Source organism: Molothrus ater, chromosome Z (genome assembly GCF_012460135.2).
Source record: "Molothrus ater isolate BHLD 08-10-18 breed brown headed cowbird chromosome Z, BPBGC_Mater_1.1, whole genome shotgun sequence".
NCBI classification, from domain to species: domain Eukaryota; kingdom Metazoa; phylum Chordata; class Aves; order Passeriformes; family Icteridae; genus Molothrus; species Molothrus ater.
In genome coordinates, this window is record NC_050511.2 from 39,158,532 (window position 1) to 39,173,215 (window position 14,684).

Consider the following 14,684-nt stretch of genomic DNA (forward strand, 5'->3'; position numbering starts at 1 on the left):
CCATAGAACTTTATTCTTACTATGTAAATTGGTGGAATTGGCCAGAAGTGAGTGATTTTGTTTCTCAGAGATCAACTAGGAGTGTGTCAGCAGGTCGTGAGCAGTTGTATTTGACATAATTTATTTATCTTGGGTTTTCTTTCTCTCTTTTCATTATTATTATTATTGCGATGAATATTAATATTATTATCATATTTTACTTTGTTTCTATTATTAAACTATTCTTAACTCAATGCTGAAGTGTTACTTTTTTATCCTGATTCTTCTGCCCATGCAGGTGCCGGGAGGGCTGGGGAGTAAATGTCTGTGTGGTACTTGGTTACCATTTGGGCTTAAACCATGACAGCTGAGAGATGGATGTTTGCTGTTTCCCTTATGGTAGAAAACACAAGTGAAAGGACTTGGGATTCAACTTGATCAAACCTTATGTCTGTCCTAATGTGGACAACATGTCAACATTCCCCTGCCACTTTCTTTTTTTGGTTTTGGTTTTCTGTGGTGCAGAAGATAACTTTTGAGTTCACTAGTACAAAAGAAAATGATGCATGGTAAATTTTCTCTGTAAGAGGGAATAAGGGCAGCCTTATGTCCTCTGAGGTAGCTAATTTGAGCTCCCATGGCTTTTGTCAGTTAAGAATATGTTAGGAATAAGTTCTTACAGTGACTTGTCTTTTCCATGAAACCAATGCATTCTCCCTGTTTTTTTCTGCCTGTGGTTAATTATTTTAGACACACTTCTATCTGAAAGAGTGGGGCTTCACCGCTTTTTCTGCATTTTTTCCATGAATGAAGTCCAAATTAATTCTCTTATCTTCCCGTACCACTCAAAGATAGGAAAGTGGAGATATAATGCACAGAAATATGAGTTCCCAGGTGCACTTGCTGCATGTGCAAAGGATCTTTTTCTTCCTTTAAATAATTGCAATTTGTGTATTGTACTTTGTTTAGTTGTGTGTCTTCGTGTACTCAGATTGCTTTCCAGTTAGTTCTACTTGTAGAGCTCCTGGAAAAAAAAGGAGGAAATACATTAGACTTTGTCTCCTAAGTATGAATGATCAGTATTTCATCCACTGAAGCAAATGGCAAAGTTCATGTTCATTTTCATGGTGCAGGCCTTATAGAATGGTCAAAGCTGATAGGATAATGGTCAAAGTAATAAGAATATTAGTAATAATATGCCAAATTCGGTTAAAAGAAAATCCTCTTAGTTTTATGATGTGTGCAGTGACCACTGGCATTTAGGTCCTAAATGTCAGCTCACAAGTTATTTCTTTCGTGCTTTTCAGTGGTCTCAAATGTTGGACCAAAAATATGAGAACACTTTGCTGATATTTAGCTTGAAAGTATAGATAAAATTGTATTTCTAATTAAATAATAGAAATAATGTGTCCATATATAAATACATTTCATTATTTTATGGACTTCTACATTGATTAAATTCAGGTATCATACCCAGGGATTAAAATTTTACTGTTGTCAGGTAGGTCTACTGAAATCAATGCAAGTTTATACTGTGCCACAGTAAGAAAGTATTTTTGATCCAAAATGATTATTCCCAAAAGCTATTTAGAGAGGGAACTTTCCTGAAATGAAGACTACATTCTAGCATTTAAGGCTCTAGATATTAACTTTTGTCAGAAGTCAGAGTGAATTCTTAAGTAGTGTTGAAATTAATAGAGTTTCTCTGCAAATACACTAATGCAACAGAGTTTGGAATCTTGCCTTTGGGGCTGGTGTGGTTTTTTTAGTGGTTTGTTTTTTCAACATTTTTCCTCAAAGAGATTATAATTTGCTAATGCCTTTGAGATTGTGCAGTTCCTTTATATGCTGTGTTACTATGTAAAATGACCTGATAATATGCAGTGAAATGTAATATGTATTATTCGAGGACAAACTCCCAGTCAGCCTCTAGGGAGTTCTGTTTGCCTTGGGGCAAGGTAATTTAGTTCATGTAGCCTCATTAAACTGTAACTTGTAAGATAATTTCTGACTGAAGATTTTCTTCAGAGGAAAATCCCACAAATGAATGAAAAGCTTCAGCTGAGCATTAATAGTGAGGTCTTGTAAAGATTTGTTTACAAGGTAGATGTTAAGCAACTGGACAGTGAAAGCCAATTCTGGACAACCAACTACTGAGAATACTGGCCTTCTGAGGTACTGGGATCAGGTAAATTTTCTTTATGGATTTAATTCAGTCCTCTGTTTCCTCTTTGTTTTTGTGGGACTGTGAAAGTGTGGCAGTTTAAAGAACACACATAAACCAACGACTGAATATAAAAGAAAAAGAAATGGAACAGTTTTGGGTAGGCTTATTTTCACTTTATTTCATCTTCTTGATCCTGTCAGACAAGTCCATTTGAAATCTCCCATAGGATATGAACCACAAACTGATAAAAAAGTGTGCACTGTCCTGAGATTTCCTATATGTTTATGAAAGTGCATATTATAGAAAGAAGCATGTATTTATAGCACTGTTTTATATTTAATCTTCTAGATTTTTGTAGTGGTGATCTTTTGTTAAAGCCATCTTTTATTGCTCCCCAAAATCCTGAATGCTGTCACATGACCTTTATATGGTATGATGATTTTCCTCATTGAGATTTCTTTTTTACTTGTTTTCTTTTTTTAGGGAAAAAGAATGAATGTTTACAGTTAGGTTTTTTTTTTTTTTTTTTGAGGGATGGCAACATGTTTGTCATTTGGTGAGAAGTAGGTAAGATAAATCTGAACGCTAACAAATTAAACATCTCTGTGACGAAATGCCAGAGCTGTTTGCCCAGATTAGCTATCTAAATCTTTGCTGTGAAATGGCACAGCCTTCTCTGTCCACCAACAATCATGCAGCAAAAATAAAAGTTTGTTCAGCTACCTCTTCCGTTGTCTCTTCTTCAAAAATTTCTTCTCAAAGTCTGGCTATGTGCATATAAGTCAATGTGCATGTATTATTTCTTGAGTTATATACTTCTTGAATATTAAAAATAAAAAGCAACAAGAAAACTACATTTTGCTGGCAGACTGACTTTTTTTCCCCCTGAGAGTTTACAAGTTTAATTAAAAATATTTGTCTCTATCACTCTGCCAAACTTCAGTGTTATAACTCTATTTGCACCTTAACTAAGATTTCATTTGTTATGTTTATCTTTATTCTCCTACTCAATGCCCAATGCAGAACTTTTTCCAAGCTAGTCTAAAACTGGAGCTGGCAGTCTCTTGGCCGCAAACACAAATTACAGTTAACAGTTTTGGTTTCGATTTTCAGCACTAATAAAAATACTGTGTTATTTGCCTTTGTTTGTAGGCACTTGTGCATACAGACCATGTGTCTAAAGTAATGCACAGCAGTGCATTGTAAGACAAAAGCTGATGTTCAGCCACAATCTTTTAAATTGCATGGAAGAGCCTGGCAGTGATACTGAAATTGAATCAATCCAATTGAATTTGAAGCAAATGTTTCTCATCCATCAGGAATATTATTCTGGGCTGAGCTCCAGTTCTACTGTGATGGTCTTCTAAAAATTCCATAGGATTATTTAATGATCCAGTGCAGCTAGTGACTCTGATTTAAACATTGCTCAGGAGTTCTGAACTGGTGTCACCATGTAGTGTCCCAGTCAATTCTTGTGCTCTGGCTTAGAGGAAAGAGTGCCATCTAACGAAACTTCCTTTCCTTACCTAGGAATCACAGCTTTCCTCCAAGGGCTTCTAATCAGACCTTGAGCAGAGTATACCTGCTGAAGGAAGAGCAATTGAAAGAAACCCAGTTGTTCCTCACTTGCTTTGATGGCTCTGAAATCCCTACCCATGCACACTTTTCCAAACTGGTTGCTCCTTTGAAGGGTCCAATCACTGGATTTATTGTAGAGTAATTCCTTGCATCAGGTTGATTAGATTCATTATTTTGATGGAGAAAATAAAATTTCAAGAAGGGAACTACCATGTCCTTGAAAAGAAATATGTATAATAATGATGAAAAATATATGCCATGAATCTTTCTTCTGAAGGTACACTCCAATAGTGAAGTAGCATTTGGGAAATGATTACCTGAAGAGGAACACAGCACTAACCAAAATGAAAATACTTGAATCTTCTATTTCCCTGTTGATCTTGTTTCATAACTGTAACGTATTGTCCTGAAAGCTTACCGTAAAAATGCAATATATTGGAAAATAACTTGCCAGAGTAAAATTCCTCTATACCACATACATCTGCCTTAGTGACAGGTGTGCTTTTGTGTTACAGATATATAGGTATGAAACTTAATATTCCTTTTCTTTTTTTTTTTTGACAAACATAAGCAGCATGAAACCAGCCTTTTTTAAAATTAGGGGAACTATTTGTATGATTGAAGAGGAAATACTATAATAGTTAGCTGAGTTGGAACGTTACATCTCATCTGGGCCCTTTGTCCAAGAAAAATATTTCTCATGTTCATAACCCCACCTAAATTAGGCTTGACTTTACTGCCTTTATTTTTCTTACTATTGAAAATAATTGTGTTTTTTTTTTTAATCTGACTTTAACTGTTTGATCAAGGCCTAGAGGAAGATGAAAATATTTTATTGTTAAATAGTATTAAAAGGACATAAACTTCAGGAGAGCTGAGGTTTTTTAACTTATTTATCATATGTGGAAATGTGTTTCTGGAGTATTAGGAGTCTTTAAAGTGCCAAGACCAAATATTACTTCTTAAATGTATATTAGTAATTGAAAGATTATTTTATTTATGTGAATACCTCTTTTCTTTTTGCCTCAATGGTTTAGATGCCTTTTCTTTTAGATATCTTTCCTAAAGATTCATGTAATAGCCTCCTGATATGACAAAAAATGGTGAAAATTCTGTATAATTTGAGGATTGTCACTAAATGAAGATTTTAAAAGGTCTTTATTTTCATAATGATCCCTTAAAAAGTACCATCATCTCAATTTTTTGACAATGACAGAGCAGAATGACAGCCATGTAGCCAAATAGATCCCTTTGGTTTGGTCTCAACTGAACTTGCAAATTTACAGCTTTGTCATCTTTTCTTCATGATACACACTGGCTTGATATAATTTGCAACTCCAGGCCAGTAAGGCTCATAGTGATTAATTTGGGTAGTATGTAACTTGAGGGTAAAGCCAGGTGTTGTAAATTATTAGACTCTTTGCCCATGGGAAATATAATGTTTTCATTCTGAGATGTACTGTACAAAATTATGCACTTTTGTTGCTCCATTATTAATTCACCTTCCATCTGTTCTGACTGTGCTTGTATATGATACCTGCATTCTTTAAAAACCTAACAGAGCATGTTACCATAACTTAATGTATGAGTAAAGAGAAAATTTGACACAGGATTTCCATATCAGTGTGCAATATACCTATGAGTTCCCTAGTAGATTTAATTTTTAACCCCTGTCTTTCTTCTGAGGTAAATCACTGACTGATTTGCTTAACAACCATTTTTGTTGTATGTATTTTGACTAGCAATGACCTCCTGACTTTTGTGTTTTATACAGGTTATCAGCAGAGTGTCAGAGGGCAGTTTGTTTTTTCTGCTTTAATGTAACTCCCTTCTTACCATTTTTTAAATTCCTTGTTTTGAGAGAGTAAAATTTTAGACCTGAGCCCTCTATTCTGGTGTTCCTGGGGTCTACCTGACAGAGCCAGTGCTTATGTGTAGTGATGCAGCTTACTTTTTATTCGGTTAGACTTTTTAACCTCTTACTTCAGTTGTTTAGGTTTCTAACATTCTTAGAATTTATACTGTCAGGAACGAGTCAGTCATTTTTTGGGCTTGAAAGAAGCGTGAACACAAACTCCCCCATTTTGTATTGCACTTTGTGCAATTTTTTTCAGTGCACAAAAGTATGCACTGAGTGAAATATTTATTGCTTTGGTAGAAAATGAAGGAATTCCATGGAAATGAGAGGGTAGTAATGCAGAATTAAGCTTCAGAGAAGGACAGAAAACTCTGTCTGGAGGATTGGAGAATGTCAGAAAGAGCAGAACAGCAGTGGTAAGTAAAATCTGGAATATTTTAGAAAAAAAGAATTCTACTTGTTTGATCCTATGATCCTTATGGCTCCTGCCTCTTATTTTTTCAGATAATTTTCCTTTCTTTCTTGAAATTCAGTTAACACCTTCCCCATACCACTTCACTTCCTAGCCGTACAGAGCTTTTATATCTATATAGCTATACTCACTGGTACACAAGTTTTGGAACAAAATATGAGTAGGTGTTTTGGGATTGTTTATTTTTCCGTATAGTATATGGAACTATTGTTTGGTAGCTTTTCCTAGCAACCTCTTGCAATTACAATATCCAGACTCAGTTGTGTTGATAGTTTCTGCAGTACAAATGACAGATTGTTAAAATCAACACTAAAAATTGAATTTGCTCATGTGTCAAAGAGTCTGAAAGGTTTTTGAACTATCATGTCTGCTGGTATGGAAAACTCTATCATCTCAGCACTTGCAGACTGCAGCTGGTGGGGGTACCCTTAGTAGGGCTGCTTAGTGATACCAGATATTTGTATATTTCTCCCTCAGAAAATTTAGAAATATTAGCCACAACTTGGTGACATATCACAGTGTGGGCTAAGGAGCTGTATCTGCTTTAACCTATTTTCTTGTTTTTGTTGTATTAAGTAAACTCAGACAATATTTGTCGAGATATTGTGAATAGTTGGTGAACTGTGCTAACACCTTGACTGTGCTAACATCTTGACTGTGCTAACACCTTTAGTTCACTCTAGGGACTCCCTGGGCTGAATGTTCTTCTGTCTGTCCAGTCTATTTTTTCTTAACTCACTTATATATCACAGCTTGCTGTGGTATGAAACATTCCACAATGCAGTAGACACTCAGAGAAACTAGGAGATTTATTTCAAATATATTTTAGTATTCTCACACCTCCCCTACTGATACTTTTTAACACCAGGAGTTCTTCCAGATGTTGACTTGTGAAGTACATCTTGATCTCTCTAATGAAAACTGAAGCCAAGAGTGAATAACATTTCTGCAGCTATCAATAACTTCTATAACTATTCCTTTATTGCTCCTTTCATATTTTGAGAAGTTATTCCCATCATCTTTGTGGAGCTTCCTTCATCTGATATGCTACAAATCGTTTTCCTACTCATTTGTATACCTATGGTAACTTCATTTGCTTTTTTGGTGTTTATCAGAGCTCATGTTTCTTTCTAATTTTTTTCATTTGAAGGTAAATACAATTTTATCTTTTAAAAAATATTTCTGTAATTTTTGAAATAAGGGACAAAGAGAGCCTTACTCTCTTTTCATTAGAATGCGCTTAGTCCGAGTTTGTCCTGTCTTCCTATAGTCTGTCAACACTTTATCCAGTGAGCTACCTTTTAACCAACCTCACTGTTAATTCACCTCTTGAAATATTTGTAGAAGGTGCTTTTCTGTGCTTTCCCTTTATAAAGATGTCACAGTGCATTGCAGTCATTGTTACAGAAGGGGCTTTCTGCAGTTCTCTTATGTTCCATGTGTAGAGTGCTGCTCCTTGAAACTCTCCTCTGGTGGTCCCTCAGACTTGCTTCTCTGATAAATGGTTATATGTATTTTCCAAAAGTGTAGCAAGTGCCTGCAGTGTGTCCCTGTGCTCTGTGTCTTTGCCATTGCTGTGCTGTCTGCTTCCAAGTCTCTCTAAAATCCCCTGAGATTTCTGTAAGTGCCACAATGTATACAACTGTCTCATTGCCTTTCTATCTAGGCATGCAGTTTTGCTCTCTAAAGACTTTTGGAAAGCATTAAGTCATCTATGACTTTTAATCTGTGCTACTATATTTCCATAAGAGTGCTCTACATTGTGGCTTCATATCTTGTTATGGGTGTCCAAAAATAATTTATTTCAACAAGATTTTGGGACAAGCTTCTTTCACCTAAGTTTGCAATGGGTTTTTTGCATGTGACTTAAAACCAGACATTCTGGTTTTAATCCTGACAAATCTGGCAGTCTTTTATGATGGAACCATGGCATTGGTGGATAGGGGCAAAGAAATTGACATCATCTACCTGGACTTATGCAAAATGTTCAATGCTGTCTCGCATGCCATGTTTGACTCCAAATAGGGGGTCATGGATCTGAGGGATAGACCCTCTGGTGGATAAAGTCCTGGCTGGATGGCCGCATGCAAAGTGTTGTGGCCAGTGGATCAATGACCAAGTGGAGACCAGTAATGAGTGGTGTCCCTTAGGAGTCAGTGCTGGGGCCAAGGCTGCTCAGTATCTCTGCTTTGGCAACATGGACAGTGGGATTGAGGGCACCCTGAGCAAATTCACTGACAACACCAAGCTGTGTGCTGCAGTCATGCTGGAGGGAAGGGATGCCACCCAGAAGGACCTTGACAGGCTTGAAAGGTGGATTTGTGCAAAACTCATGAATTTCAGGAAAGTGAAATGCAAGGTGCTACACCTGGGTTGAGGTGATCCCAGACATATTACAGGCTGAGCATGGAATTGATTGAGAGCAGTCCTGAGAAGACTTGCAGGTGATATTTGAGAAAAAACTAAACATGAGCCAGCAATGTGTGTTTACAGTCCAGAAAGCAACTGCCTCCTGAGCATCAAAAGCAGGTCAAGGGAGGTGATTCCATTCCTCTGCTCTTGTGAGACTCCACATCCAGCTCTGGAGCCCCCAAAATAAAGACAATATGGACTTGTTTGAGAAAGTCCAGAGGAGGCCATGAAATTGATAAGAGGACTGGAGCACCTCCCTTGTGAAGACAGGCTGAGAAAGTTTGGGTGGTTCAGCCTGGAGAAGAGAAAGTTACTTGGAGATCTCATAGCAACCTTTTATTATCTGAAGAGGGGCTACAAGGAAGCCAGAGAGTCTCTCTGTCAGGGACTGTAGTGACAAGACAAGGGAGAATGCCTGCAAACTGAAAGAGAGTAGGTTTAGACTAGATATTAGGAAGAAATTCTTATACTGAGAGGGTGATGAGGCACTGAAACAAGTTGCTCAGAGAAGCTATGGATGCCCCATCCCTGGAAGTGTTAAAGGTTCGTTTGGGGCAGAGGGGAGAACTTGAGCAACCTGGTCTAGTGGAAGGTGTCCCTGCCCGTGGCAGTGGGGTTGAAACTAGATGATCTTCAGCATCCCTTCCAACCCAAATAAATCTATTATTTCACGATTCTGTTTCATGTGACTTTTTTTTTTTTTTTTTTTTTTTTTTTTTTTACATCCTAGCATTGTAGAGAAGAACCCCATGATTAAGTGGTAATATGTGTAAAGATTTTGTTACTTCCTATTTGAACTTTATAAATTTGCACGTGTTTCTCTTTCTGGGACATAATGCATTTACTTTCTCTAGGGCTACTTTATCCTGAACTTTGTGTCCTCCTTAAGCTCTCAGTTTTCTTCAATCCTTTAGATTAAAGTTTCTGTCAGAGGATGGAGATGGCATAAATGAGTCTTATGTACCACAGGATATAGAATTCAAAATGTGAGGTCAGATTTGTGATACAAGGGACCCTGCAGAGTCTTGTTTTGGTGTAAGAAAGGCTTGTTTTTGTTAATCAACCAGTTCTTTAATTGACTAAACTGAAATAAATCTCTCCTAACTAAAAGCATGAACTCTTGACAATGCTTAATTATACCAAATTGAATTTGCACCTGAAGTTATGAAGAAAAGTTTGCCATGGAGGTGATGTAGAAGCTACACTGAAACTGAATCTGGAATCAGTTGGCATGTGATAACTTTGACCTTTACCTTCTAAGAAGATAGGTAAAAATTAAAATATATCATGGTGTAAAAATTAAAATATATCATTATACTTGATCCAGAAAGGGCAGGGAAAAAAGGCACTTCATATCTTTTTCCCCCAAAGAAAATGTTTTCCTATATCACCAGGAACTTGATTTTGTTTATGCATGTAATTTGTTCTGTGAGAATATATTTCCTATCCTATCAAAATAAAGGGTATAATTTTTGCTCTTTTCTGTAAGAGTTTGCTCAGTCTCCACTTTTCTGTTATTCTCTGGGTCTCACTGTTTTATAGTCAGTGAATGAAATCCTAATCACTTGAAATCTATACATAAGTCTAGAAAATCTTAGCGTAACTCCAGGAAATGCATATTTTCTTAGTATATGTATATAAAAAATAGTCAATACATTAGATGAATAATTATATTTAATTAAGTACTTCTGCAAACACAGATTAAGCTTTAGAACTTACCTGCCATATTTTTTTTACATGAGCATTTTTTGGCACTATTTCAGGATAAAACAGGAATGGAATTTTATACTAGAGTGCCGTAAGAAAGGTATTCCTCAATCAAAATACCTCAAGAATGGCTTTGTAGACATCAATGAGAAGAACCTGGACACCCATGGAAAGAATCCTCAGCTCAAGAAGAGTCATGCCTTGTCAGATGGAGTAAATAAAGAACAAAACAAGTTTATTTTTCAGCTTTCTGGAGAGCAGTGGACGGTAAATCTAATGGAAAATATGTTTCTGTTGCTGAAGAGTTTGGGTTTCTTAGACTTATCTTTTAATCTCACCCTTTTTATGGCAAATATGAAATTGATGCTTTTACACAGTGTTAGAAGTGACCAAAAGTATTTTCTACCTCAGCCTGAACTAGTGGTTTAGTTTTCAGGTATGAGTATTTTAAATTCTCTGCTGATACATGTAATTCATCCCCCTCAAAAATTTTGGTATGGGCAATAATATTGCAATAAGTTCTCTTTCTCTAAAATTCCCCAGTGCGCGAAGAGACATGAAAATAATATTTGTTGGCTTATTGCCATCTTCTACTAATCAGAGATCTGTGTTATTGCGCTAATGGTGTGATAATACTTTCTCAAGCTCTGCTCAGTTTAAAACTAATATTAGCATCAATCCACAAGGGTCCTACTGAAAAAATGCCACATTTGAATTGCAGATATGTTTGATGTGAAATAGCAGTTTGCAGGTAAGATATGAATTAGTGCTGGTTTGAAATTTAGCAAGTGATGGGTTACAGCTAGTCTCAAGATTTCTGGAGTTGTAAAAGCTTTGATTGAACTGTATTTGGAGAAATGTTATTAATGATAAAGTGAAATTAAAATTTTGAATTTTTCATGTGGTATTATCATTCCAAAAAATAGAAGTCAAAACATTGATAAAGAAGCTAGAATTATTTTTTGATTGACCTGAAGTGTAACTTTATCCTAGAGTTGATCTTGAATCTCATGGTGGTTTCTTTTTCAGTTTTCATTTTTCTTTCTTGGTTTAATTTCCTTCTAAATAAACATACAATATTTGAAATTTCTGGGCTATAGAGAACCCTGATTCCCATTCAGCTCTACTAAGGAGACTCTTTCCTCAGCTGATACCAATCACTGACCTGGTCGGACTGGTTGTTGGGGAGCTACCACACCTCTTCATTCAAGAACTTGGGATTTTGAATGTGATGTTTAAGATGTGTAGTTAAATACTGCATTCTTTTGGGTATTGTAAACCTTAGTTTACAGGTACTTTAGTTTAGAGGTACTTAAAGGAAAAAAAAAAAAAACGAGAGAAAGAGATTACAGCTACTTAGACACTGATATAGTAGAACCTGCAAATATCCTTAATGTATCAGGGTATAGAGAGTTGCATAATTAGACTTCTCTGTTGTTTATTCCCTTTTGTCAAACCATTAAAATTTTGCTTTGGCATCATAAACTAGGCTTTACATTACGAGGCAAAATCAAACATGCATGTGTTCTTTTGTTTTCCAGAATATTTAATTTTAATTTGATGTTCTGAAGAACTCCATTTAAGAGAAATTGATGTACTGTTATGTATATTATGCCTTGAGCAGTACATTCCTAAATACCATGGGTTTTGATATCTTCTTATCAGATGCTCAGTGTGTCCATATAAAACAGCCCTCAAGTCTCATTGTCCAGCTCTAGCCTAGCTAAAGTGGGTTTCCTCTTTCAACAACAAACTTACATAGTTTAGATGTCTCCAGACAAAAATGCAGTAACAGCTGATTTATTTAGATCAGTGCTCCTTTAAAGTTGAAATGTCACTTTCTAACAGATGACAATTATTTTAAAATTGTGAAAACTCACTTGACAAAGTTCTGAAAGAAGTGTATATCCACTTAATGCAGAAACTTTTGTCTCTTATACAAATCATACCACTAATTTTGCTTTTTAAAATCTGAACTGTTGTTTCTGAACCAAAGACAGAATCAGATACTATCGTCTTTTCTCCTATTACTTTCTCACAAAAAGAAAATATTCACATTTAAGCAAAATGAATTTTCAGACTATGAAACCAATGCTGCACGGTCTGGCAATCTGCACATGAATGAAATATGTGGACATATGACAGTTTTCTCAGAGAAGTCTGTATGTTATGTAGCTGGGAGCTGTGGTGTCAATTGTGGTTTAGGTTTTTTTTATTTGTTTTGCGCACAAATGCATCTATGAGTTGAAAGTTTCGGTGATTAAGCACTCAGGGAATTGAAGAAGTCAGAGTTGGGATTACCTGTGCAGATTTATGGGCACATAACAAGCTGGATTTGCTGTTGACTGGCCACTTACCATTGGCAGCAGCAAACAGCACAGTCCTGTAAAGTATCCATTTGGGGACCAGCTGCTAAATCTTCTATCTTCCTTTTACCTGATAAGTATTTCTATTATGTTTCCCCTTTTCTCCCATCAATGAAGCAGTAATATATCCTCTGGACAGTTGATAGCTAAATCTGAGTAGGTTGTTGGTGTGACTTAGAGGTTTAATTTTGAGAACAAGGCTTGCTTCTGAGCTATACCATTTCTTTTTATGGATGCTGGGAAGCTAAGTCACACAGAGGAGTAATCCCCAGCAGAGGGATGTGGCTTTAACATGCTTTTCATAGGTCTCCGTGTCAGAGTGCCCAGGCTGTCTAGATGGTAAAAATGCAGCCTGGTTGGAAAGAAGCTGCTGCTTTGTGCTCCATATTCATGTAGCATCTGGCTTACTGATACTGCATTGTTGAGTAGGAGGCTAAAAAGGGAATTTGTAAAACATTCTATGATGGAATCATAAAATTTTTAGGCTGGAGAAGACCCTTAAGTTCATTTAGGAAAACTATTAGCCTAGCAGTTGAGAGATGTAGTCATTGGCTTTGGTTATGCTGCAGCAAAAGCCCCATGATGTTATCTGGCACCTGGAGAACATGGTCTCTCCTTATCTCTGAGGATACCCTGCACAGCGAGTACTTGTGGATACATAACTATATTCACCCAGTCACAAGAGTTTGGGATAGCCTGGGTAAATATTTTGAAAATAATCTGGGTCATGCCTTTTTGAAAATAATGTCAGACCCTCTTCTGAGAACCTTAGTAAAGGTGAAAATCAGAGCAGATCACATCTTTTGAATTCCTAATAGGAATTCCTTCCTTTGAGACCTTGTGCCACTTTTTTCCCCACTTCTCAAATATTGTTTATATGATGTATTTTCGTTAGGTGGAGACCCATTGTTCCTTGTAAAGTAATTATTTTAACACATCTGAGAAAAGATAAAGCTCTTTGACATCAACAAAATAGTAAAGGAGAAAAGGGTAATGATTTTCTAATGATTAGCCTTTAACACTTTCTGGTATATTTTACTTTTAGTGTTCACGACTATGAACCTCCTTAAAGGCATGTATTTCTGTGAAGAAGATGAATAGAGTGAGTGATTTATGGATTTTAAGCCAAAGTGTGGCTTTAAATTATGACACAGTGTTAAAGTAGACAGGGGAGCATTGCAGTTTGTGCTTTTAACAAAGGTAGAGTAACAGTGAGATCAGTGAAAAGAGACCGGAAATAAGAAGAATCAAGTACAAATCAGGTTTCCTTAAAAGCAAGAATAACAGTCTTAAGCATGATACAGTTAGCACTGGTCATGCCTTGAAAGGGATAACTATAGAAATGAAAACAACCTTGATTCCAGGAAAACAAAAGGAGAAAATGTTAGATTGCAAGAGCGAATGACACACTACAGTGTTCTGTGTAGCTCACATGAAAGTAAAAAGCTCACACCAAAAAATACTAGGTTAGACAAGCAGGCACAAAGTAGTAGCTAAAGAGCCTTGAACTTAATTTTACAGTATATCAATTCTGAAAAATATGTTTTCTCTTTATCCAGATCCTTATTCAAGTCCCTCTGAATCTGAAAGACATTTTGTAACTTGGGTTGTGGTTTAACCATGCCTGTATATGTAGTTAGCTTCAGCCTATGGGCAGTGGTTGATGACTACATTTATGACATAATCTTACCTGTCAAAGCTCCATCTGGCTGGGGCTGTTTGACAACAACCTTAAGGTTCAGGGATCCTTGTCTCCCTTTTACACATTGGACAAATATTTTAGGCTGGACACTAGGGAAAAGTTCTTCACAGAAGGAATGATTGGGCATTGGAACGGGTTGCCCAGAGAGTTTGTAGAATCACTGTCCCTGAAGGTGTTTAAGAAAAGAGTGGAGGTGGCACTTGGTGCCACGGTTTGACAAGGTGGTGTTAGGGCATAGGCTGGACTCAATGATCTCAAAGGTCAGTGGAGTTTCAGCTAGTTAATTCTGTGATTCTGTGGTTCTGTGACTCAAGTGTCTATCTCCCATGGGTGTGCATTTCTGCCAGCTGGGAACAGTAACGAATCAGTATTTGCAGTTAGGTAAGAAAAAAGCATACCATAAAAAATTGTCTGGTCTCATAATCACAGAATCACAACCTGAT

At 36.5% G+C, this 14,684-nt stretch overlaps 1 protein-coding gene across 2 annotated transcripts in view; it reads left to right on the forward strand.

Annotated features, from left to right (window-relative positions):
* LRRC2 (leucine rich repeat containing 2) overlaps positions 1-14,684 on the forward strand; it is a 79,339-nt gene that overhangs the window by 13,406 nt on the left and 51,249 nt on the right. For both annotated transcript variants that reach the window (XM_036402560.2, XM_036402559.2), the window contains one exon: positions 10,230-10,440. In XM_036402560.2, coding sequence (XP_036258453.1) covers positions 10,230-10,440 — 211 coding nt within the window. The remainder of the gene's footprint in view (positions 1-10,229; positions 10,441-14,684) is intronic.